We start from the raw sequence: 26,909 nt of genomic DNA, 5'->3' as shown, positions 1-26,909 counted from the left end.
TCTAGCCTTGCCTTCAGTAAGTAAAAGACGACAGACCTGCTCAGACCCCTTTCTCTCTGGAACCTTCGTAGGGTGAGCTTGACAGCTCTGAGCCTCCAGGCGTCTGATGCTTTGATTCCCTTCTATGGAGTTCCAGGTGCCTTGTGCTGTTGTGTATCCCAGGTATGCTCCCGTCCCCCTGAGTGGACATATGTTGAGCACCTGTGGGTCTAGAAGGCATATGAAAAGACCCTTGCAAACATTCTTTGGGATTGCCCACTATCTGAGGGAATCCAATACCTGGCTTGGGACCAGTACCTGATCCTGTATATGTTCCAGGGAATGGGTCCAAACTTGGAGGAGAAACACCTGGAGACACATAAAATGGTATCTTGCCCATGGGGTGACTTATATACACAAAACCAAAAGGCCAGTAGTTGGAGACACTGAGGTATGGATGGCCTTGTGTTCTTTAGTATAGATGTAAGGTTCTGAATTTTTTGGAATCTGTCCAGTGATGGGTAGATTTTTGCCTCAGTAATGTCTATGTCCACTCCCACAGCTATCCTTGTGGAAGTGTTTTTTGGTGTTTATCACAAAACTATGTGCTTGAAGCAACTGCAGTATCCAAAATGTGGCAGGTTGGTTTGCTGCTCTGGTTGGAGCTCTGATTAAAATGTTGTCCAGGAAAGGATACGGGTGAATGCCCTGAGATTGAAGTCTGGCTATGACCATTACCAATACCTTGTTAAAGACCCTGAGGGCAGAAGAGAGGCTGAATGGTGGAGTTTTGTACAGGGATGGCCTGTGTCATAAACAAAGCTGAGTAGGCAGCGGTGGCACAGACATATGAGGACATATAGGTGCATGTAGCTGCTAGGTCAACTGAGGTGAGGAAGCCCCTTTGGGACAGGGATGTTACCATCACAGCAAGGGTTTGCGTGCAGAAGCTCATTCTCTTCATCCTTTTGAGTCATTTTAGGTCCAGGAATGCTCTGACCCTCCTGTAAGCTTTTGGATGATGAATAGCCTATTGCATATAGCCTAAGAATCTTTTGAGGGCTACTTTTCTGTTGCTGGGATGTCTAAGTGAGGTTTCATTTAGCATCAGTTCACATTTGATGAGATTGCCCGAGATGGGGGATTGGATGAAGAAGCGATGGGATGGGGCCCTTTTTTTCAGGGATTAACTGCACTACCTCTCTTACCCACTTGTCTGTGGTCAATGGAGACTATTCTCAGAGAAGCGGTAAACTGCCTCTAAGATTCAGATTTGCGTGGAGATACATTTGCTTATTGTCGCAGTGAGACCTCAGAGGTGTGTTGCTGCCTGATCAGCTGTTCCAGATGTAAGATTTTTTGTTCCTTTTTGCCTGCTTTGCAGGAATTGCCACCTGGCTGTGGCCAGGATGGGGTGTCTTGCAGCTCTTTATCTAGTGCCCTCTGGATAGATCATTTTCTGTGTCCTGCTCCTTATGGTCTTCCCCACTTAGTCTTTCTGTGCTTCAGCTGCCCATCTGTAAAATGGGGATGACAGTCCTTCCCTACATCACAGGGTGTTGTGAGGGTAAATGCATTAAAAATGGTGAGGTGCTGATATACTGCTATAATGGGGGAAGGCATATAAGTACCTCAAATATTTGGGGAAAAAGGCATGGAGGGAAGTTCTCAGGGTTTCCAAGTTCCCTGCTGTTGACTTGGGAGCCTAGACCTGAGAGCCTCAGCTGGAAAGAGCTTGAGCTTCCAGGATCCTGGGTCAGCTGGCTCCCCATGCTAAGGGGGAGTCTGGAAGCCCTGGGACCTGTGGCCCGTAGGCAGTCCATATAACAGGGTTGCTGTGAAATGGATCCTGACTCTGAAGCGGGTAGGTGAGTTGGCAGAAAACCAGGCAAGTTTCCATCAAAACTGTGCCTGTATTGTCTTAGAACATATGTTTATTTTTACATGTTTCTGCAAAATATTTGCTTTTGATGAATTGGCATTTTTGGAAGGAAAAACATGTGGTTGGAAAATTTCCAATTAGCTGTAGCCATATTGGACACCCAGTAGACACTGCATGAAGTTCATGGTCATGGTCCTGCAAGAAATCCTCACTTCATTAAATTGGTGGAAAGACCTTCAGATGTACGACAGAATACCCTTTTCTTCTTTGAGCAGTGTCCTTGTGGGTACTCCACTTTAGGTGGTGGTGCGTCCCAGCACCGTCGATCAGAGATTTATGGTAGCAGTGTCCGCGCAGGTCGTACGTTGCAGTACCGTTGGTGCCGTGTGTAGCGCGCGCATGACCCAAGCCCTCTAGTTCCTTCTCAACCGTTCTCAGCTGAAGACGGAGAAAAGGGGCAGTGTTAGCAGTTCTCCCTAAAACCATTAAGAAATAGCTTTTAGATAAATATTTAGATAAGTTGTTAGAGAGAGAGATTGAGTTAGTGTTAAAAAAAATGTTTTTTTCTTGTTAGTCATAGAATCATAGAATATCAGAGTTGGAAGGGACCTCAGGAGATCATCTTGTACAACCCCCTGCTCAAAGCAGGACCAATCCCCAATTTTTGCCCCAGATCCCTAAATGGCCCCCTCAGGGATTTAACTCACAACCCTGGGTTTAGCAGGCCAACGCTCAAACCACTGATAGTCAACCACCCCTAGTTAAAATGCTGGGGTTTCCAGGCTTCAAACTATGTGACTCCTGCTGCGATGCCATGCTTGTTTCAGACAGACACTCTTTATGCGTATGCTGCCTGGGTGAGGGGCATATTTCCCAGAAATGCCCCCACCGCAGAAACCCAGAAGCCAGAGCTTGATGGGACAGGGATGTCTGGCTTAAAATGATCTTGATGGAGAAGTCCCTTCAGCCTGAGGAGGACAAGCAAACATCCTCTCCGGGCCCTCCTCAAGATGGAAAAGGAGATATACCCTCTAAAAAAACCAAAAACCAAAAACAAACTCAGAGAGGTCCGCGAAAACAGAGGTGGTCTCCTGCAAGGTCGCTACCCCCCCGATGCCATCTTATTCTCAGGTGAGCACCTATGACGCTCCAGGCACCTCCTGCACCCCCGAGGTTAGAGCAAAAGAAACAGAGTTGAGGCACCGACGAAAACATGCCTCCTCCACGGCACCAAGCTCACTGATACGGGATTCAGCACTGAGTGTCTCAGGCACCATGCCTCCACCCCCAGCACTGACAACTCAGTCAGCACTGGTAGACACCACAAAATCGGCAGCGGCCAAACACCGGTCAGCAGTGACTCCATCAACGAAAGGGAAAGCACCCACGGCACCAACGACTTCTCAGAAATCAGCACCGACATAGTCTCCGCTGCACCAGAGAAACTTAGAAATCTCATCGGCACCACATTTACTGATACTCCGTGCCAAGGACTCCCACGCAGGCTCCAGAGGAGATCACAGCCCACAAGACATGGCATGGTTCCCCAGTGATGGTGATGAGGAGATGCAGGGACAGTACCCCCCCCATCTCCACGTCACTCCTCACCTAAGTGCCACCGACCAACGTGGAGCCATGGGTCCAAGACACCAAATGACCCTCCTATGGCTTTCCCAATGCAATGGGCTCATTCGGAACCATGGAGCTCAAAAAGGGGTCAGCATTTTGGACTGTCCACAGTGCAGAGACGCTAACTGTGCTCTAACCCAGCGTCTCCCATACCACAACCCTTGGAGACAAATGAAGGGAAAGAGGACACAGAAACGGGCACAGACCATGACACATCATATGTATAAAATTCATCTTCTTCCCCATATGAGGCGATTATGCCCCCACTGCCAGCCTCAGCAGATGACTTTAAACAGTTTCAAGAGCTGTTCAAGAGAGTCGCACAAAGCCAAGACATCCCGCTAGAGGAGGTAAAGACAAACCAGCACAAGCTGGTACAAATACTGCAACCCGCATCTACTTCCAAAATTGCCCTTCCCATCAACGAGCCCATCTTGGATCCTGTGGAGACAGTCTGGCAGACACCTGCTTCTATTCCGCCCACCTACAAAAGAGCGGATAGAAAATATTACGTACCATTCAAGGGGACAAATTTTCTATTTGCGCACCCGCTTCCCAACTCCCTAGTTGTCAAGGCAGTAAATCACCATAACAAACAGCCACAATTCAAGATTACACCCCATGACAAAACACAAATGACTTGACTTGTTTGGACACAAAGTATATTCCTTCTGCACCCTTCAGTTTCAAATGGCCAATTATTCAGCACTATTGGCCAAATATGACTACAACAACTATGGGAAACTTGCCCAGTTCATATCTGAGCTCCCAGGGGAAAATCAGACAATTCCAGGCCGTTGTCACTGAGGGCCAGCTCATATCCAGAACAGCCCTTCAGGTGGCATTGGACACAGCAGACATGGCAGCCTGAACAACGGCCACAGCACTGAGCCTCATGGTTTCAGGCCTCAGGAATAGCAAAAGAACTCCAGACAAAAGTAGAGGACTTACCTTTTGACCAGGAATAACTCTTCTCTCAGAAGACGGACAAGGTCCTTCATTCAGTGAAGGACTCTTGGGCCATGGGCCGCACTTTGGGAATTTACACCCCACTGCAAAGAGAAGGAGATACCAACCATATCAGAGACCTAGAGACTCCTTAAACAACAGGCAACAACAGTGACCATACGATAACCAATGCCAGTGTCAACGATCACAACATCGGTGAACACCTCAGTCTCAGGTGCCGACTTCTCAGTCAGCACCTCCAAAACTGCAATTTTGAAAAGTTAGTCGAGAGTTTGAACAACCTCCCTCATGAAACAGCATTCACGCCTGACCCATCCCCAATTTTTGGCCATTGGCTCCGGCCCTTTTACTACATCTGGGTCACCATAACATCAGACCAATGGGTGCTAGAAGTTATCAAGTCGGGATACATTATCCCCTTTACATGCCGCCCACCTTCCCTACCCCCTTCAGGGACCCTTCTCACGAACACTTACTATGACAAGAAATCAGTCATCTTCTACAACTAGGTGCCGTGGGACAAGTACCACTACAATTCAGAGGGAAGGGATTCTACTCCCATTACTTCCTGACCCAGAAGAAGAGCGGGGAACGGAGACCAATCCTGGATCTGCGGAAGCTCAACAAGTTTGTCAGATCCCAAAAGTTCAAGATGGTCACATTGGGTATGATACTTCCAGCGCTGCAACAGGGGGACTGGTTTTCAACCCTTGATCTCCAAGATGCTTATTTCCATATCACCATTCATCCTGCTCACAGGAAATTTCTGCAATTCACGGCAGGATGACAACGCTTGCAATACAGAGTACTACCATTCGGCCTATCCATGACACCAAGAGTCTTCTCCAAAACTCTAGCGGTGGTAGTGGCATGTCTACGCAAACAGGGAATAATGATTTTCCCATGCCTGGATGATTGCTTTATCAAAGGCCCAACTCTACAAGGCAATGGACGCAGTCCAGTCGACTATCACACTATTCCGGGAGCTCGTTCTACAAATAAACGAATGGAAATCAACCATAAACCTGGTACAACAACTAGACTTTATTGGGGCACAGCTCAGTGCCATAAAAGCCAAGGTGTTATTACCCCTTACCAGATTCAGGAGCCTCATCTCAGAGGTACAAGTCAGTCCACAAGTTCGGGCTCGCGCTGTCCTACAATTACTAGGACACATGGAGGCCATGACGTTCACGCTATGACATGCAAGACTACATATGCGATGCCTACAAGGATGGTTATGCACGGTATACATACCAAGCAAAAACAACCTACACGAACGGCTCAAAGTTCCACAAAATGTCCTGAACTCATTACAATGGGAAACAAATCCACAAAATGTCTGTATGGGTATCCCTTTCCAACAGGAACCCGATCACCACAGATGCCACACTGATATGCTGGGGTGCTCACGTGTCAACACACAATACAGGGCAAATGGTCTCTGGGAGAGACTTAACTCTACATCAATTTGCAAGAGCTATGAGCAGTCCGCAATGCCTGCAGACATGTTCTACATCAACAAGCAAGGAGGAGCTCACTCACATTCTCCGTGCACAGAAGCCATGAGACTTTGGAATCGGTGCATACAACACAACATAAACATCTCAGCATGTTACTTTCCAGGCTGTTGGAATGCAACAACAGACATGCTCAGCAGGTACTTCTCTCAGGATCACAAATGGGAGATGAACAGAGAGGTCCTGAATTCAATCTTCAAATGGTGGGGCACTCCCACTATCTATCTGTTCACATCCCCGACAAATTGCAAATGTGCGATGTTCTGCTCAAGAGCAGGACTGGGACTATGGTCATTAGGGGACGCCTTCCTCATCAAATGGGAGGCACAACTCACGTATGCGTTTTCACAGATACCAGTGATATCACACGTGATAAACAAGATACAAGCAGACAGGGCCAAGGTTATCCTTATATTCCTGACATGGCCCAGACAGGCATGGTATCCTTCCTTACCTGTTACGCATGGCAATATGCACCCTGCGAGCTCTCCCTTGCCAGCCGGATCTGCTGACTCTACACAATGGTTGCACTCTCCACCCGAACCTGGAGATACTCCACCTACAGGCATGGCTCCTGAATGGTTCCACAATGACAAAATAACCTGCTCGGAACAAGTTAATCACATGTTATTAAACAGCAGGAAACTGACTACAAGAAATATCTACCTTCAAAAATGGAAGATGTTTTCCGCCTGGTGTCAAGGAAGACACTTGACAAGCGATTCAGCACCACTACCATTCATCTTAGAATACCTATTGGAGCTGAAAAGCACTGGCTTAACAATGAGCTCCATCAGAGTCCATCTTGCGGCCATTTCAACATTCCACCGAGACATCGAACTTTGACATTTGTACACCCAACTACAAAACGCTTCTTCAAGGATTTCATAAATGTTTACCCAGACGTTCAATGACCTACACCAACATGGGACCTCAACCTGGTACTGAAATGCCTCACCAGACCACCATTCGAATCATTAGCTACCTGCTCATTACTCCACTTATTGATGAAAGTAGCCTTCCTAGTCACCATTATCTCGGCCAGAAGGATAAGCGAGATTGGGGCGCTCATGGCAGATCCTCCATACACAACATTCTTCAAGGACAAGGTCACGCTACGCTTATACCCTAAATTCTTACGGAAAGTAACTTCAGTATTTCACATGAACCAAATCTATTCACCTACCAACCTGGTACTCTAAGCCTCATGGTACTCCAACAGAAGCTGCCCTACATGCTCTAGACATTAGAAGGGTGCTAGCGTTCTACCTTGAAAGAACCAAACCTTTCAGCAAATCCCCTAGACTTTTCATCTTTATTACCGAGCGCTTGAAAGGAGACTTTATATTCACTCCGAGATTATCCAAATGGATTTCCACATGTATTCAAACATATTACCATATCCGGAATACAGAACCACCGGAGCACATTAGAGCACATTCTACTAGGTCCATTTTAACCTGAGTAGCGTTCCTTAATAATGTTCCAATACTAGAGATCTGTAAGGCGGCCACTTGGGCCTCTGTCCACACATTCGCAAAGCACTATGCAGTCACACAGGACTCCAGGGCTGATGCCATAGTGGGCCTCACAGTACTTTCCTCAATGACTCAAACAAACCTGAAGTCCCCACAGCCCTTAGAAGAGCACTGCTCTACAGTCGCCTAAAATGGAACATCCACAGGGACAGTACTCAAAGAAGGAGGAAAGGTTACTTAACTTGTGCAGTAACTGTAGTTATTCAAGGTGTGTCCCTGTGGGTGCTCCACTACCCACCCACCTCCCCTGTACTTCGGAGTTTGCAGTTAAGGCTGCAGTAGAGACAGAACTGGAGGGCTCGGGTCGTACGTGCGCCACATGTGGCAGCAACGGCACCGTGAAACACAAACTGCGCATGTGCGAGACCATAAATCTCTGATCAACTGTGCCGGGACGCACCACCACCTAAAGTGGAGCACCCACAGGGACACACATCTCAAAGAACTCCAGTTACTGCACAAGGTGAGTAACCTTTCCTTCTGCTCTTCTACATTCGAAGACTGTTGGCCAGACTCCTCCACTTAGGGAGGCCTCCTAGAGCACCTTTAAACTTGGGACCTATGGCCCTCTCAAGAAGCTTGTCTCTACATAAACATCCTAAAGCTCAAAGGCTTCTATCTGGCATGCATGCACCAAAAACTAATGATATACCTGAGATACATCAATGTTTTCATCACCTGGACAACAACTTAAACTCCCTCATAGATTTCCACCACAACTTCAAAGACCACCACCCATCCCTTAAACTCTCTCTGAAACACTCCCACACTAGCATCAACTTCCTGGGCACCTCGATTAGCTTCAACAATGGAACCCTACAGTCAACTAATATATGAGAAACCCACGGATCACCATACCTCGCTTCATAGATCGAGTAACCACCCCAAACACACCAAGAAATCTGTTATCTGCAGCCAGGCACTCGGATACCACAGAATATGCTCCGAGAGTCCGGGTATACACCTCAATTCACTCAGTACTGCTTTCACCAAACAAGAACACTCCACCAGAGAAGTAGATCACTTCATGGAACAGGCACCCAAATACCCTGAGAGAATGTGCTTCAATACAGAAATAAACCCTCCTCAAACCACACGGCTGTAATTGTCACCTAACACTGGAACCCACACAGAGGTACCATCAAAACAACCACAATCCATATGTGATGGGGACCCCATCCTGAAAGATATCTTTCCTAAAAGTCCTCTTCTGTCCTTCAAACAACCCCCCCAACCTCTCTAAGCTCATCATCAGAAATGAACTCCCCATGGACTAGAACATACCAATTCAAAGTGGCACCAGACCCTGTCACAACAGATGCAAAACCTGCAGACATATCTCCACTGCTACCGTGATCAACGCCTCCCACACCTTTCAAGATCCATGGGTCCTACACATGCCCATCACAACATGCGGTGTACCTCATCCAATGCACTAAATGTCCCAACAAAAAATATGTGGGTGAAGTCAGACAATCACTATGCTCTCAAATGAACGTACACAGGAAAATGATAAAAAGACAAAACACCATATCACCTGTGGTTTAAATGCTTTGCACAAAATGATCACTCTATATCTGACCTATCAGTCCTCATCCTCAAAGGAAACCCGCACCACACTTTCAAAAGATGAGCTTGGGAGCTTAAATTTATGACTTTGCAAGGCACTAAAAATCATGGATTGAGTAGACACACTGGATTTATGGTTTCAGAGTAGCAGCCATGTTAGTCTGTATACACAAAAAGAAAAGGAGGACTTGTGGCACCTTAGAGACTAACAAATTTATTTGAACATAAGCTTTCGTGAGCTACAGCTTATTATCCCCCCTGCTGACTTTCCCTCCTGCCTTTCCTTTCCCCCCATCACTGCAGGGTTGTTCACCTTGAATGGTCCCTTGAAATATGTATGAACTACTTATGCTAAACAATCTGTTCCACTTTGTATTTAGCTGTGACACTCGGAGTACGTTTTCCAGACCTGAAGTAGAGCTCTGTGTAGAGCTCGAAAGCTTGTCTTTCTCAGCAACAGAAGTTGATCCAATAAAAGATATAACCTCACCCACTTTGTCTGGTATGAAAGCCATTTGCACTATTACTCCAGGAATCTATGACCAAGTGCCGATAGACAACACCACAGTTAGTCATTATGCCTTCAGACCAAAGGGGGACAAGCTCATCTGTTTCACCAAGAAACTAGGCAGCTTTGAAGTTGGTGCTTTCTGAATCAAATCACACTAGTGGCTCTACATCTTCTTGGCCTTTGGAATACCTTTGCAGACCAACCAAGCAGGCACTTTTCAGACAACCATGAGTGGTTTGTCAAAGATTCAGTCCTAAAGAACATCTTTCACAAGTCGGGATTCCCAGGAATAGACCTGTTTACTATGGACCTGAACAAGTGTCAGACATTTAGTTCCAGAGGTGGTCATAGCCCAGACTCTCTGACAGATGTTTCACAGACCTCATCATGTTCTGCTCCAAATGCAAGGTGCATTTCTTTGACCTTGCCCTTCTCTAACAGAAATACAGACCACCGTGTGTATTTATATATATTAAAAAAACAAAACAAAAAACCCTAACAATACATTGCACTGCACACACTTCTCTCCCGAGAAGAGGGGAAGAGAACAAACATGCAACAGATGTTAGCCATGTCGTTTAATGCACTACTGGAAGGTGCTTGGATACTACGGTATTAGAATGTATGTAATATAGTATCCCCTGGACACCAGCACTGATGTATGCTTTTCTGCTGATTCAGATGATACTGAGGGTTCTGAGGAAACTGAGGCAAGATGCAGGACTGATGACTGATATAGCCTGGCCCATTCTGGATCTGGCAATTCTTGTATTGGGCTGTGATGAATTTCTCAGTAAAGTCCCTGATCATCTTACCTGCTTTGACTGACATGGTCTCACAGAACAGTCAGATCCCGCACTGGGGTCCGGGACCCAGCTTTGTTGCATTTGATAGCCTGGATGTTAGCTGGATGATGTCCAATGAAAAAAACTGTTCAACTTACAGAACATGCTGCTCCAAAGCAGGAAACTCTCAACTAGACTGACTTAGCTTTATAAGTAGAAGTTTTCTCTTCAGGCATTGTAGCACAATCTGTCTCTCTTTACACCCATTTCAGCAATATTGGACTACAGAATCATAGAACTGGAAGAGATCTCGAGAGGTTATCTAGTCCAGTCCCCTGCACTCAAGACAGGATTAAGTATTATCTAGACCAGCCCTAACAGGTGTTTGTCCAACCTACTCTTAAAAATCCCCAATGATGGAGATTCCACAACCTCCCTAGGCAATTTATTCCACTGCTTAACCACTCTGACAGAAAGTTTTTCCTAATGTCCAACCTAAACTGCCCTCGCTGCAATTTAAGCCCATTGCTTCTTGTCCAGCGGTTAAGAACAATTTTTCTCCCTCCTCCTTGTAACAACATTTTATGTCCTTGAAAACTGTTATGTCCCCTCTCAGTTTTCTCTTCTCCGGACTAAACAAACCCAATTTTTTCAATTTTCCCTCATATGTTGTGTTTTTTAGACCTTTAGTCATTTGTTGTATGTACTAACTCTGAAGCAATCCAGACTGTCATGTCCATAGGGGTCCATTTAGCAGCAATATATGCACATCACCCTTCTGTGTAGGGCGATACTGTTCCCCCCTTCCCACACACACACGGTAAGGCTCCTTTAGGGGTACCTTCATGGTTTTCCCCCCAGTTATGGAGTCCGGTCCTTCTTGGGACCTGAGTATAATATTAATAGGGTTGATGGGTTCTCCCTCTTGAGCCCTCATCTTGCTTCCTTTACCACTTATTTGTGAAGACTGCCTTTTTAGTACTCATTACATCAGCTCAAAGGACAGGGAAGATTCAGGCCTTCATGACTTGTCCCCTTATACAGTGCTTCATAAGGATAGAGTCACTCTCATGCCTCATCCCAAGTTCCTGCCTAGAGCGGTTTTAGAATTTTATGTGAACCAGATTATTCATCTCCCAGTACTCTTCCGCAAGCTGCATGCAACCTTGGGGGGATATTAAACGTCACATATTTGATGTAGTAAGGTCATTGTTCTTTTACATTGTTAGGACAAAATCATTCAAGAACTCACCTAGACTGTTTAAGGCCTTTGCAGAGAGTGAAGTGTCAGGCAATATCCTCTTGGAGACTATCAGAATCGGTCTTCAGCTGTATAAGAACATGTTCTGAATTAGTCAGGTTTGATCCATTTAGTCACATTTAGAGCTCATTGCACTAGAGTTCAGGCCACCTGTTTGAAGAACGTTCTTATGCCTGAAATCTGTAGAGCAGCTATGTGGAGCTCAGTATATTACTCTTTGGTAAAGGCTTCCAGATCAAATCCTCACTTTGGTACGGCTGTCCTTCAGTCTTTGTTTAAGTAGGACTCCTAGTACCCACCACCAAACAATCAAGACAGCTGCTTGTTAGTCTCCAAGGGTGGAATCCATGTGGACAGTCGCTTGAAGAAAAACTGTGTAGTCTAAACAGATTAAATAGATTCCATGGCCCACCTTCTTCCCTGCTATTATGGAGCTGTCCTCTGTGATTCTCTATTGGCGAAGGAACTGAGGGATAGTTGGGCCACTTTGTCCTTTTCGCCCTGCCATTGCAGGGGGAGGGTGTCATGAGGACATCTAGTGTGCAGGTGTGCTTCTAATGGATACTGCTTAGCAAAAAATCTTATCTTAGAGACATAGTGCACATACGTACCAAAAGCATCATCCATGTGGATAACTCATCTCAAAGAACCAGTTACTGTAAGGTAACAGTTGTTTTCAATCAGCAGGTCACACCCTTGAGTGCACACTTTCCCAACTTGCTGTCAGGATTCAGGCAAGTTCAGGCTGACAGTTTAGAACTTCGAAGGATGAATCTTCATAGGTTTTATTACATGGCTGATGTCTTCTCCAGTCTAGGAAGGATTCCATAGTCAGTCTATTAATGTATATGGCATGCCTTTAGAATCTGGTATGTTAATTCAAGATTTGCCTTCAATTTCTTTTTGATGTAGTCATCAGGGGTCTGAAATCAGTACCTCATGGGTGCATGTACTAATTGGGAGCCCTCTGAGATTCTTCTGGGAAAGCGGAGCTTCACATCCTCACATTTTCTAAAAAGAAAAGGAGTACTTGTGGCACCTTAGAGACTAACCAATTTATTTGAGCATAAGCTTTCGTGCTCAAATAAATCGGTTAGTCTCTAAGGTGCCACAAGTACTCCTTTTCTTTTTGCGAATACAGACTAACACGGCTGTTACTCTGAAACCTGTCACATTTTCTAGATTTACTAAAACTGGGGAAGCTTCTACCTCCTTTCAAGTTTCCCATCTCCATCTGAAAATTAATCTTCACCCTGGAGGATTCAAGACCTGTGGCTGCCACATCTGCTTTGTATTAATAATATTCTACAGGGACCTAGTGGCATCATGGACCTCTCTTCTTCCTGAAGTGACTTTTTCTTATCTGAATTGAGACATCATTCTGTCTTAATCCATCTCATTCTAAAAAGATTAAATGGCATCTGATTTTTCAATCCCAAAGAGGCCGATCTCAGCTGATGTACTGCTTTATTAGCATTATTATAAGAATGATGTATGGCATTTAGGTCAGGAACCACGAACTGGATTCACTTCTGAAAATTGTTGAATTGGGCAGTGTTCTACCAATGCCAAAAACAGGAGTTAAATGGAAAATTAGTATTTAGTGACCAAATTATTTAAATGGAGACCCCATTGTGCTTGGTACTGTACAAACATTAGAAAGTGCAGTCTCTGGCCTTAACGAATGTACAGTAATGGGAAAGAACAAATGAAATAGCACTACTTGTGGCCAAACTAGTAATGCTAAAGGATGGGTGGTGCTGGCAGGTGACCATAGTCAATTAGCTGCCCTCAACAAGTTTCAATGCATGTGCCTCTAACCCTCCTCCCTCAGTTCACTACATCTCTTCATTTTTTAAAGTGTTTTTGTCGGGGTTATTTGTTATAACACTTCAGCATTAAACTGCCACATTAATTTGAATAAAAAACTGTTACTCACCTTTCATAACTGTTGTTCTTCGAGATGTGTTGTTCATGTCTATTCCAATCAGGTGTGTGCTCACGCACGTGCACGTTGGCTGGAAGATTTTTCCCTTAACAGTCTCCATCGGGTCGGCCTGGGCGCCCCGTGGAGTCGCGCCCTCATGGCGCCTAATATATAAAACCCTGCCGACCCGCCACCCCTTCAGTTCCTTCTTGCCGGCTAGAGGGGAAGGAGGGTGGGTATTGGAATGGACATGAACAACACACCTCAAAGAACAGTTATGAAAGGTGAGTAATCGTTTTTTCTTCTTTCAGTGCTTGTTCATGTTGATTCCAATCAGGTGACTCCCAAGACAAATCTAGGAGGTGGGGTCAGACCTGTCCACTGATTGGAATCCTGCTCTACCAAAGGCCACATCATCTTTGGCCTGCCTAGTAATTGCATAGTGCGTGGTGAAAGTGTGTATGGATGACCACGTTGCCACCCTGCAGATTTCCTGGATGGGGACTTGAGCCAGGAACGCTGTTGATGAAGCTTGCACCCTTGTGGAGTGCACCGTTATTGGGGGCACAGGAATCCCTGCTAGATTGTAGCATTCAGTAATGCAAGCCACAATCCATGATGAAATGCGCTGTGCCAAAATCAGCTGACCCTTCATCTTGTCTGCTACTGCCACATAGAGCTGTACCGACTTCCTGAATGGTTTTGTCCTCTCACTGGAAAAAGCTAGCACCTTGCGGACTTCCAGAGTGTGGTGCCTCTGCTCCCTGCTGCTCGAATGAGGCTCAGGGTAGAAAACTGGGAGGAAAATGTCCTCATCCTTGTCCTTAAAAAATATGGTGTAGGGCGGCTCCGATGTTAGGACCCTGAGCTCAGACACACTCTGGGCTGAGGTTATCGCCACCAGGAATGCGACCTTGTAGGAAAGTTAAAGCAGGGAACATATTGATAAAGGCTCAAAGGGGTGCCCAGTGAGCCTAGAGAGGATCAAGTTGAGGTCCCAGGGAGGAACCGGTTGGTGGACGTGGGGGTACAGCCTGTCGAGGCCCTTCAGGAAGTGGCTGACCATGGGGTTAGCAAAAATTGAATGGCCCTGTACCCCCATATGGCAGCCAGGTGCACTCTTATAGAAGACAAGGAGAGACCTTCCTGCTTCAAGTGTAGAAAATAGTCCAAAATATGGCGCACTGAGGCTAGCGCTGGGGGCAAGTTGCGCTGTGCTGACCAGATTGAAAAAATCTTCCACTTGGCCAGGTACGTGGGCCTAGTGGAGGGTTTCCTACTGCTGAGAAGGACCTGTCTGACCTGTTCTGAACAGGAAAGCTCAAATGGATTCAGTCATGGAGCCTCCATGCTGTGAGGTGGAGCAACTACAGGTTTGGGTCTTGGAGACGCCCGAGATTCTGTGTGAGAAGGTCCGGGAAAAGCGACAAGGTAATCGGGGCTCCCACAGACATGTCTAGGAGAGACGCGTACCAGTGCTGACAGGGCTAGGCCAGTGATACGAGAATAACCCGAGCCCGGTCTCTATGGATCTTGAGCAGGACCTCGTAGATGAGTGGTATGGGTGGGAAGGCATATAGAAGAGCCACCCCCCAATGGAGGAGAAACGTGTCTGCTGTGGAACTTGGACTGTGATTCTGGAGGGAGCAGAACTGCTGACGCTTCCTGTTACGTCGCGAAGAGGTCGATCAGGGGACAACCCCACCTCTAGAAGCCCAAACATGTGACGTCTGGGTGAAGGGACCGTTCGTGACTGTGGAACGACCTGCTGAGGTGGTCTGCCAGCTCATTCTGGACCCCGGGAAGGTATGATGCTTGTAGGTCGACTGAATGTTCTACACAAAAGTCCCATAGCCTGAGCGCTTCCTGGCACAGGGGAGAGGAGCGTGCACCCCCCCGTTTGTTGATATAGAACATTGCAGTTGTATTGTCCATCATGACCAATAACACATCGACCTGTTAAATATGGGCGGAATGACTGACACGTTAGGGTCATTGCTCTGAGCTCTCTGACATTGATATGAAGGAGGAGATCTGTTTGCGACTAGAGGCCTTAAATCCTGTGGTCCCCCAGATGAGCTCCCCATCCCAAATGTGACACGTCAATCACCAGCACCAGGGATGGCTGTGGGACAGCAAAGGGAACTCCCGAGAACACCTGCTGAACATCCGTCCACCACCGGAGCGAGTCAAGGATAGAGTGAGGAAGGGTTACGATCCTGTCTGAGCTGTTCCTAGGAGGTCTGTACACTGATGCAAACCACGGCTGAAGCCTAAGTCTGGCATGTTGTACTATGTACTAACAGGCTGCCATGTGCCTGAGAAGCTTCAGGCAATTCCTCACGGTGGTGGTGGGGAACTGCATGAGTCCCTGGATCATGCTGTTGAGGGCCTGAAATCTCGCCTGCGGGAGGCATGTTCTGGCTTGAGTTGAGTCCAGTACTGCCCCTATGAATTCTGTCCTCTGGACTGGGGACAGAGTCAATTTGGCTTCATTCAGGAGCAGGCCCAGATTCTCGAAGGTGGCTCTAATAAAGGTTACCTGAGCTTCCACCTGTGCCCTGGAGCGGCCTTTGATCAGCCAGTCATCGAAGTACAGAAACACCTGTCCCTGATGTCTTCACAGAAAGGCGGTGACGACTACCATGCACTTGGTGAATACTCGAGGTGCTGCTGACAGGCCGAACAGGAGGACAGTAAATTGGTAATGGGGACCATTGACCACAAACCTGAGGAACTTTCTGTGGTTTGAGTGATTATGTGAAAATACGCATCCTTCAAGTCGAGGGTGTCATACCAGTCTGCTGGATCCAGTGAAGGGATGATGGAGGCCAGGGAGACCATGCGGAACCTGAGTTTCCTCACAAACTTGTTGAGGTCGTGCAGGTCCAGGATAGGCCTGAAGCCGCCTTTGGCCTTCGATATTAAGAAATGGCGGGAATAGAAGCCGTCGTCCCTGTGTTCCAGTGGAACCTCCTCCACCGCCCTTAGCACTAGGAACAACTGCACCTCCTGAATGAGAAGTTGCTCATGAGACGGGTCCCTGAAGAGGGACGGGGAAGGGGGGTGGGAGGGCACAGAACTGGATGGAGTATCCCCTCTCTACTGTGCAGAGTACCCAGCAATCCGACGTGATATGGGACCAGGCACGGTAGAAAGGGGATAGTCGGGAGGAGAAGGTAAGGTGGGGTAGATCCAGTCTCTGGTCTGGAATGCCATCCTCGATCGCATCTTCAGAAGGCCGGTTTAGGGCCAGAGGGTGGTTTGGACTATCCAGAGCCTTGATTAGTGGAGGAGTGTTGCCTCCTCCTGCCGCTCCTGTTCTCCTCCAAGAGCTGTCCTGGCAGTTCTGCTGCTGGAACCTTTGAGGAGGTTGCTGGCGGAAGTTTCTCCGCTGTGTGGTGGGAGTGTGTAAGCCCAAAGATCTGAGGGTGGTTCGGGAATCTTTTAGGCTGTGGAGCCGTTTGAATGGAGGTCCTGAATGGTTTGCTGGACCTTGTAGGGTAAGCTTCACCATCGCTGCACAGGTATTTTTAGAGTACCTGCTCACAGTGGCCTGTTGGTTAGCAATACGAAGCTGCAAACCACCAGTCGAGTAGACCTTCGTACCCACAAGGTCAAGGTGTGTAGCGTCCCTATTCTTTGGGGAAGGATCTTGGAAACTCTGTCTCTCCCACTGGTTAGCCGCATCAACCACCAGCGAGTCCGGAGGCAGGTGGGAGTATAAATGCTTGAACCCTCTGGAAGGCACGAAATACCACCATTCATTGCGTTTGGCAGTAGGTAGCAAAGATGCCAGCGTCTGCTACAGGGTCTTAGTGGTGTCCACAACCGTCTTTATGAGGGGCAAGGCTACATGTGAAGGTCGCGAGGGTGCTAGGATGTCCACCACGGGATCTGCCTCTACCACTTCCTCAGCCTTGATACCCAGACCCTGGGCAGCCCTACGGAGCAATTGCTGCAGAACTCTGTTGTCCTCCAATGCAGGAGCTATGACCATCCCCGCCAATGCTTCATCCGGCGACGAGGAGGAGGAAGCGTGTGTTGGTAGTGGAAGCTCCCTCCATCTGCCCAGGAGGGGTCACGTGACTCCCGGGGCAGCATTGGAGGAAGTGGTGCCGGGACCATAAGCATCAGAAGAGGCATTGGCGTGTGCATCAGTCTCACTGGAGGGAGCTGCGTTGGCACGCTCACAGGAGCCGCTGGTGTCGGGGGGCTCGGTGCCGACATTGGTACCGGGGCCATAGGTGCCTGCATCGAGGTAGGCGTTGACAGTGGTGCAGGTGTGGGAGACGGGTGCATCGATGCCATGAAGGCTGGTGCCGAAGTCGGAGCTGAGCATGGGGCCGGAGTCCACGACGGAGCTGGAGGCGCCAAGGGCAGATGCGCAATGGAAGGCGGTATGAAAGTGGCGGAGGCCATGGAAGATGTTGCTGAGCGTCTGTCCTGGGTTCCTCCCTGGCCGTGGTGAAAAGCCCAGGAGCTCCAGAAGGGCCACTGAGGTGGATTCTGCCACTGCAGAGGCCACGCCTGAGGCTCTCTTCTGTCTCTACCCGACCTCGCTCTAAGACTTTTTCTCCTACCCAAGCAATAGGAGTCGGATTCTGACTCCGAGGTCTCAGACACTGAAGACCATGGAGGAGCCAATCCTCGATGCCTCGAATGTCGAGAGCTCGGGGAGTGAATAAGTTCTCTGTCGGAACGGGTCGACGCGAAGGGGAGCATCTAGACATCATAGCCAGCTTCACTTTAGAGTGTACCAGAGGACGTGGCTCCGTCTGCGCTGAGGGTTCCTCCCTGGCAAGCGAGAATGGTGCCGTCAGGTGGAGGAGGTCCTGAGCAGCCTGGTACGCTTCCAGAATGGACGGGAGCTGCAGCTGCTGCGTAGGTGCCGGTGATCGAGGTGGGGCCGGACTCGACTCGACACGGCCCTGGAAGGAGATGCCGAGGAGTGGCCCGCTTGGGGTCGCACGTCTTGTGGCTTAGCCAGAGGAGAATGGTCGTCGGGCTTTTTCTTTTTTTTGAGGAACTGGTGAGAGGGAGCGGTGCCTACTGTCAGGCTGGCCCCGTGAGGATCTGTGGTGGTGCTGAGCGTCTCTGGAAGAGTCCTTCCTCAGCACTGAACTTGCTGACGACGCTTGGGCACTTCACGTTGAGGACGCCGCTGCAGGGGTCGGGTCCCTCGAGCCCAGGTCGGAGTGGGCATAGGGCTGCCTCCATGAGGATCACCTTGAGCCACGGTTCCCTTTCCTTAAGTGTTCTCTGACGGAACTCGCAGAACGATCTTCCGATGGGTCTCCCCCAGGCACCGTAGACACGACGAGTATGGGTCATTTTTTGGCATGCGCTTGGCACAGGCCACGCAGTTCTTGAAACCCAGGGACTGTGGCATACCACAGCGCTGAGGCCGGAGTGGGGGTGGAAAACCTCCAACTAACACTATATTATACTAAACTATTAACTCAAACAGCACTAAGAACTAACTATATATAACAGAATAGTGAAGAAAACTTGCTGAGCAAGAGCCAAGGGAAGTTCCAGCCACTGTCACTGGCGGTAAGAAGGAACTGAAGGGGTGGCGGGTCAGCAGGGCTATATATTAGGTGCCATGAGGGTGCAACTCCAGGGCGCGCCTAGGCGGACCCGACAGATGCTGCTAAGGGAAAAATCTTCCAGCCAATGTGCACACACCTGATGGGAATTGACATGAACAAGCACTCAAAGAAGAACTGGCGTGTCTTGAGCAGATTCTTCCATCTCTCTACCTTTTCCCTTCACATGATTTTGTTTCTTTTGCTTTTAATCTTGTTTTTCCTTTTTTTTTTTTTTTTTGTATTATGAATAGGACCCAACCAAATTCATGGCCATGAAAAACACATCACGAACTGTGAAATCTGGTCTTCTGTGTGCTTTTACTCTATACTATACAGATTTCCTGGGGGGAGACCAGCATCTCTCAAGTTGGGGGTCCTGGCTCAAAAGGGAGTGCAAGGGGGTCACAAGGTTATTTTAAGGGGCTCACGGTATTGCCACTCTTACTTCTGCACTGCCTTCAGAGTTGTGTGGCCGGAGAGCACAGCTCTGAAGGCAGCACCCTGCTAGCAGCAGCGCAGTAGTAAGGGTGGCAATACCGTGAGCCCCTTAAAATAAGGATGGTAATACCATACCATACCACCCTTACTTCTACACTGCTGTCTTCAGAGCTGACTGGGGGCCCAGCTCAGCAGGCCAGAAGTAAGGGTGGCAATACCATACCATACCATGCTATCCTTACTTCTGCACTGCTACTGGCAGCAGTGCTGCCTTCAGAGCTGGGCTCCCAGACAGCAGCCACCGCTTTCCAGCTGCCCAGCTCTGAAGGCAGCACTGCCACCAGCAGCAGCGCAGAAATAAGGGTAGCAATACCGCAGCCTCCCCTACATTAAACTTGCAACCACTCCATAACTCCTTTTTTGGGGTCAGGACCCTTACAATTACAACACCGTGAAATTTCAGATTTAAATCACTGAAATCATTAAATTTGCAATTTTTAAAATCCTATCATCATGAAATGGACCAAAATGGACCATGAATTTGATAGGGCCCTAATTATGAATTGTTCCTTCTACTAATCCCTCCCCTTAATTTTTTCCTGTGCACTTCCTCACCTTATCTTTCTCTCCTCCTCTCTTCATCATTTACTTTTTTATTCTCTTATGCCAATAATATACTGTAACAGTATGATGCCATTAAGCATGCCCACTTGGGGCATGATGTGGCCTTGCAGTCCTGCCACCCCCTTATTCTGTTGAGGTCATGCAATGATTTACTCAGACTTGGGAACTGAGAACAAGATACGCTCTTTGTGATGTTTTATTAACTCCTTTTACAGAGTATAAAAAGCCGCATCTCATTAAGCCCCTCAACTCCAACCCCTCTTCTGGCCTTGGGGCTAATGCTCTTCCAAGTTCAGGAGTTCTTAGCACCCATCCCAGAGCTGGGTTATCATGCAAAACAAACTCATGCTTCTCAGATGAGGAGTACATCCACAGCTCTCCTCTTGGAGCAGGATTAAGCTTCAGGCTACCTGGCCCTTTTTTAGTCATTCCTTTCACGCGTCAGCTTGGAGGTGAACAGGCCATAGTTATCCTCCTGTTAGAGCAGTGGTGGGCTACCTGCAGCCTGTGGACTGTATGCGGCCCGTCAGGATAATCTGCTGGCAGGTTGCCAGACAGTGTTTACATTTGCATGGCAACTTGCAGCTTCCAGTGTCCACAGTTCGCCGTTCCCAGCCAATGGGAGCTGCTGGAAGTGGCACGGGCCGCAGGGACATGCTGGCTGCCACTTCCCGCAGCTCCCATTGGCTGGGAATGGCAAACTGTGGCCACTGGGAGCTGTGGGCGGCCATGAATGTAAACAAACTGTCTCACAGCCTGGCAGTGGATTACCCTGGTGGGCTGCATGTGGCCCGCAGGCTGCCCACCACTGTGCTAGAGTCTTTGGGAGCACTTCCCTCCAACTGAGCCTTTTATCAGGCCCAGGTATATGTTAGCTAGTTAGCTGCCAGATGGCCTTGCTTTCCTTAAAGAATCTGTCATAGGTAGATTGGCCCTGACTCCCCTTAAAAGGGCCAGCCACCCTATGACATATATGCATCCATCTCTTTTTCTTGCCTTATCATACACACTCTTGGGCACTGAACCATATCACATTCACTCCCTAATATCTCTTCCCCCTCCTCTCGATCTGTCAGAGACCATCTACCTGGTACCTTTCACATGAGGGTTGAGTTTCCCCTTCCCAATACTCCATTCTGAGCACCTCCTACCTTCAATGAAGAGTTTTGGGCCAAGGGGGAGCAGCAATGGCGAGTCTCCCCTCATGTACCTGGGACCAGGCGCATTCTTCCTTGGTCTCCACATGGGCTGAAGATTTTCTCCTTGCAACAGAACATGGAAGGGGAGCTACTGGTGGGGATCAGCTGCCACAGTTTAGCCAAATGACTCCAAACTTACAGGCTACTCTGTTTTGAGCAACTAATCCCCAAGTTAAGGGGGAAGGAGCAGGACGGGGCTGGAGATCAGACAGGGTCTTACAGAGGAAAAAGCTCAGCTATGGAAAAGACGGCAGCTGGGAGGAAAGGAGCAGATTCATTTTTGTCAGTCCCTTTAAGCTGCTCTCTGCAGCCAGGCAAGCTCGAGAATGTTCCACAGGGGCCTGGGATGGGCAGGAATGTGTGACTCCACAGCCAACATGCAATCTTGCTGTTTGAAATGAGCTCTGCAAAGGTAAATGACAATGTAAGAAACAACAGTGTAGCAGATTTCAAAAGATTGGCTGTTAATTCAAAAGTTTCATGGTGTTTGTGTGTGTTTTGTCTTACCTTGATAGTTGCTGCTCCCTCTTTCCTGTACAGGTTAAGGATTTTTCTGTTGACACAGTGCTTCAACAACATGATAATTTAAACATGGCTTTGGATAGCTGTTACAGTGGCGATAGTGTGGTTATTTTCCCGGGAGAATATAAGGCTGCAAACCTCTCCATGTTAACTGAGGATATTGTTATTCAAGGTCAGCAGTGCATTCTACTTATTTTTAACTTTACAAATTGTAACTATATAAAGCAGTCCTTCAGATCAGCAATTACTACAGGTAAATAGGGGGGCAGGGAGGAACTCACTGTGAATTCTAATGGGATTAGTAACACTGAATCTGAAAACATCAGACAGAATAAAAGTTGTGCTAATCACCCCTGGTGTAAAGTACTGTGCAACTGAATTTAGTATATAAGGAATTTTGTGATATATTCATTCAGTAAGAATTCATTGTTAGGGCTCCATGTTTGTCACAGAAGTCACGGATTCCATGACTTTCCACGACCTCTGTGGGAGCCAGTGTGGCTGACCCCAGGGCCCCCCAAAGCAGCTGCTCAGGTGGCCCTGGGGACAGCCACACCAGCGCAGCCCCACATCCAGCCACTGCTGGAGTGGCTCTGGCGCCAGCTTGAGCAGCGTTCCCCAGATGGCCAGTGCAGCTGCCAGAGTAGTTGCTTTCCCAGGCGTCCTGTGGCAGCAGTCCCTGGGCAGCCAGAGTAGTCGCTTTCCCAGGCGTCCCGTGGCAGCAGTCCCCAGGCGGCTGGTGCAGTTGCTAGCAGCGGTCCCCGGGTGGCCGGAGTAGCCGCTTCCCTGGTGGCCCCTGGCAGTGGTCCCCACTGCAGCCACTGTCGGCAGCCCCCAGCAGCTGGCCCCAGCCCCGCCAGCAGCAAATCCCCTGGGATGACCACTCTCCATCAGCAGCCCCTTTAAGATTTAGTCAGGGGTATTTACAGTAAAAGTCATGGACACGTCACGGGCCGTGAATTTTTGTGTATTTCAGGGAAAGGGTTGGAATGGGGGCAGGGAAGGGGCGGGGCCTCACAGAAGGGGTGGAGTGGGGGCGGGGCCGGGGCAGCCCTCGGGCCAATGTATGAGTCAGGTGGCCCTCGTGGTCATTTGAGTTTGAGACCCCTGGCTTAGAGCACCTCCATTAGAGAGCTTACAGAGGTGCAGCTGCTGTAAACTCTTAGTGTAGCTGTGCCCTTAATGTTGGCTGCTTTATACCTGTTCCTGGGTTCCTAGTTTGGATTTTTGATTCTAGTGTATCAGACGTTCTTGATTACATCAGGCACTTTGCCTTAATGGGCTTGCCTGTTTTATGCCACAGTATAACCAGATTCCATCAACTTCCCTTTCAAGGTCTTTGAGGTGCTACTTATGAGTGTAATGACCACTTGTGAATAATGTAATCATCACTAACTTGTGAGAATAAAACATATACTACAGTATCATGTATTCTACCTTATCAGTGAACTCTCTGCTAAAGATCACTAACAGGCAACAATATTAGACCACTTCAAAACATCCCTTCAACAAATCTTTGCTGATCCCTTAGATATTTACTTAAGACAGGCTTTACTGTATAAATAGAACGAAGTAATTTTAAATGCAAAGTATGTTAATGTAGCATTATGGTCAGTAACAAACTCAGAATAGAGAAATAAAGTTAAGGTTCTTTGAGGTGGCCTCAGCCTATTTCTTCTTGAGATCTGTGGCTGAACTTTGGGACCCTTCTGCAGATCAGTTAGTTTCTTTAAGGCTACATCAGTGTCCTCTCATAGCAGCAAATGTTCACCGCATGGACTGCAAAAGGCTATGCAGACCCAGCCCTCTCAATTCCTTTGCTTATGCCGTCAGCTGAAGATATAGGGCCTTCTCTCTTTGCTTTGAATGAACGATTGGCTTCTGTTGTTTTCATTCCAAACTTTAACTTATTACATTGGGTAAAATGGTTGTTGCCTTGCACATTTTATTTTTATTTTGGACTTAGAATTCTCTGATTTTTTGATCCCAGCTGCTCACACTTCCAAGGATTCTGATAAGAAAGGTGGATTTAAGCAGCGTATGTTATTTCCTTCGTGGTTCCTTGAGGCAGACACATGCATTTGCTGTTTGTTCTGCTTGCAATAAGCCTGTTCCCCAAACTGCTCCACTGTGTACAGGGCCTTCAAATCTCAAGTCTTCACCAGTAAGCAGCAGAGGTTTTATGCCATCCTCATCAAAGAGGCTTTAAAAGCTCGAGTCCTGACTCTGATGTTGAATCAGCTGTCCTGTGAAGAAATAGAGTAGACCTCTTCGAGACTCAAAGCCAGGAAAATGAGGAATAAATTCCACAATAACGTCAGTTCAAAACAGATCAGGGTCCATGACTTCTATGAGTACTGAAGTCTCTGACGCCAATAACATCAGCTCTGACGTGAACCTTTTTGATATAGAGCCAGATCTCCTAAGGAACCTGCTGATGTAGGTCATTCATTGGTGCCAGGAGCTCGCAGATATCCAGTGGTGGTGGAAGCAAAATACACTCCAAATGTGGATCATATAGGAGCTCTGCTGAATATTCTTTAAATCCTCAGGACTCTCCATTGGTGGAACGTCACAGAATAGTTAGAAGGAAGTTTCATGTCTTTGGACACATTGCAGAAGATGACCGTTTGTGAGAGACTAAGCTCCGGATACATTTTCTAGAATGGAGGTGGATTATAAAAATCTCTTCTGCTATGGCTTCATGGGTCACATTCAATTGTTAACAGAGAACAGTGCAGCTGCGTATTGTATTAGCAAATAGAGTTATCAGAATTTATCTCCACAGGGATACTTATTTCTCCACGTCTTCAGAACTTTTGTGTTTTGAGCACCAGGCTTATAGAACTAAGACTGAGGAAAGCATAATAATGTTTTGCTATTTTTACTTGGCATTTGACCAGCATATTAAATATGTATCATTAATAGGTCCTGGTTCAGTGCAACATGGCACATGCAATCAAACAAGGAGGTCTGGAGAGGGAACAAATTTGGATAACTTAAATTCTTTGAGTGATTGCTCATGTCAATTCCAAGTAGGTGTGCGCACGCCACGTGCACGATCGTCAGAAGTTTTTTCCTAGTGGTACCCGTCAGATAGACTGTGGAGCCCCCTGGAGTGGCGCCTTCATGGCGGTGTATATAGGTCCCTGCTGACCCGCTACCTCTTCAGTTCCTTACCACCAGTGATGGTCATTGGAGCAGCTCCTCTCTTGCATTCACAAGTGATTCCCTAGTGGGCGCTCTTCTATCTGTAAAAAGTTTGCATAGTTGTAGTTAGTTAATAGTATAGTTAGTTAAGTTTATATTGAGGGTTACAGCAACTCCAGGACGGAGGCATGCCTCGGTCTCAGGGCTTCAAGCCGTGCAGGTCTTACCTCAAGCCCATGCCCAAGGGAAACCCACATGACTCCTGTCTCAAGTGGAGGAGGACACCATTCCGACAGTAAAATTTGAAGGGGCTTTAAGCCCAGGACCAAAAAGGAGTGGGGACTTTCAGCTGAAACTCCTTTTGATGAAGTCAGCCCTTCGCCCTCAGCTGGCCCAGGTGTGTAGCATGCCAGCCTTGGTGTGGGAGTCTACGGCGCCGAGAAAAGACTCATCTAAGGAACCTCAGCACCACCATTCCCGGCACCGAGAACCAGCTCCAGTATGAGGAACTGCTCGTAGTCTTCAGTGCCACACAAAAAGAAGAGCGCAGATAGGGGGCACTCCCCTACTAAGACAGCAGACCAACCTCGGGCCTGTCTATGCTGGCGCTGTTGACTCTGGCCTCTTGGGGAGGGCTGTCGAGTCTGGTCCTGGTGGACTCCCCAGTGCAGGAGGAGCTAGAGGAGGAACTGGATCTTTCCTCCATGCCAGACACCTTTGAGGTGGCAATGGGACTTGATAGTCATTACGGCACAGTCTCCTGCCCTGCTGGCCCATGCTCCGGCACAGACAGTGCCACCAGCGCTCATCCGTCATAGGGGCAAGCCTATGATGCGGCACCATTCCCTGGCACCATCTAGGTCTGCATCACCCAGGTCAGCTCAGAATTCTCCTCAGAGGTGGACTCCTACACATCCCGGCAGAGCCGGTACTGCTCCTGGAACAGCCCAAGATAGGACAAAGGGCAGCTGGTGCTTATAATGTCCAGGCTGCCGCAGTGGCAGGGGCCGACTCAGTGGCCCTTTTGGACTCCATGGGCCGACCACCAAACCCACGGGCCCAGTTCCAGGTCCCTGTTGATGGTGTCAGGGGCTCGGATGCTTCTATCGACCTCCTCTGTCACCAGGGAGCCTCGCCGTGCTCGGGATGTGGAAGCCCAGACCAACGAACAGTCAAGGCTGGATACTGACACGGGCGCTGGCACCATAGTGGCTGTGGCACTGGGTACTGCAGCTGTCATCTGCTCCACTCAAGGGGTTGCCATGCAAGTGGATCTCTGTGAGCTGGAGGGTCAGGAAGACTTAGTACCACCAAGGGCGTCATCCTCGTCCTCCCCGGATGAGGCGGTGGCAGGGACCTCCACCACATTATCTCCTATGGACACCAGGGCCCATCAGGACCTACTCAGGAGGATGGCCCAGAACCTAAACATGCAGGCAGAGGTGGTCTCTGAGGACACGGACCCAATGATGGACATTCTGGCCCTTGAAGGGTCCTCGAGGGTGGCTTTGCCTCTCATTAAAACTATACAAAATACCACCAAGGCGCTGTAGCATACACCCACCTCCATCCTGCCGAGGGGGTGGAGCATAAATACTTTGTGCCGTTTAAGGGTTACGAACATCTCTTTACTCACCCCCAGCGGGGACCCTGGTGGTAGAGCGGCTAACCACAAGGAGTGGCAGGGACAGCTGGGGCCTATGTCCAAATCCAAGGATTCTAAGAAGCTGGACCTCTTCGGTCAGAAAGTCTACTCCACCAGGGGGGCTCCAGCTTCGCATAGCGAACCAGCAAGTGGTCCTGAGCCATGAT

General features: G+C 48.3%; 1 protein-coding gene across 1 annotated transcript in view; it reads left to right on the top strand.

Moving 5' to 3' along the window:
* The window catches only part of SHCBP1L (SHC binding and spindle associated 1 like), a 73,224-nt gene that overhangs the window by 29,579 nt on the left and 16,736 nt on the right, over positions 1-26,909 (top strand). The window contains exon 7 of the mRNA XM_048862034.2: positions 21,966-22,119. Coding sequence (XP_048717991.2) covers positions 21,966-22,119 — 154 coding nt within the window. The remainder of the gene's footprint in view (positions 1-21,965; positions 22,120-26,909) is intronic.

The sequence above is a fragment of the Caretta caretta genome, chromosome 8, assembly GCF_965140235.1.
Source record: "Caretta caretta isolate rCarCar2 chromosome 8, rCarCar1.hap1, whole genome shotgun sequence".
NCBI classification, from domain to species: Eukaryota; Metazoa; Chordata; order Testudines; family Cheloniidae; genus Caretta; species Caretta caretta.
The sequence above is the reverse complement of the archived record's forward strand: the minus strand, read 5'-3'. Positions and strand labels throughout refer to the sequence as shown.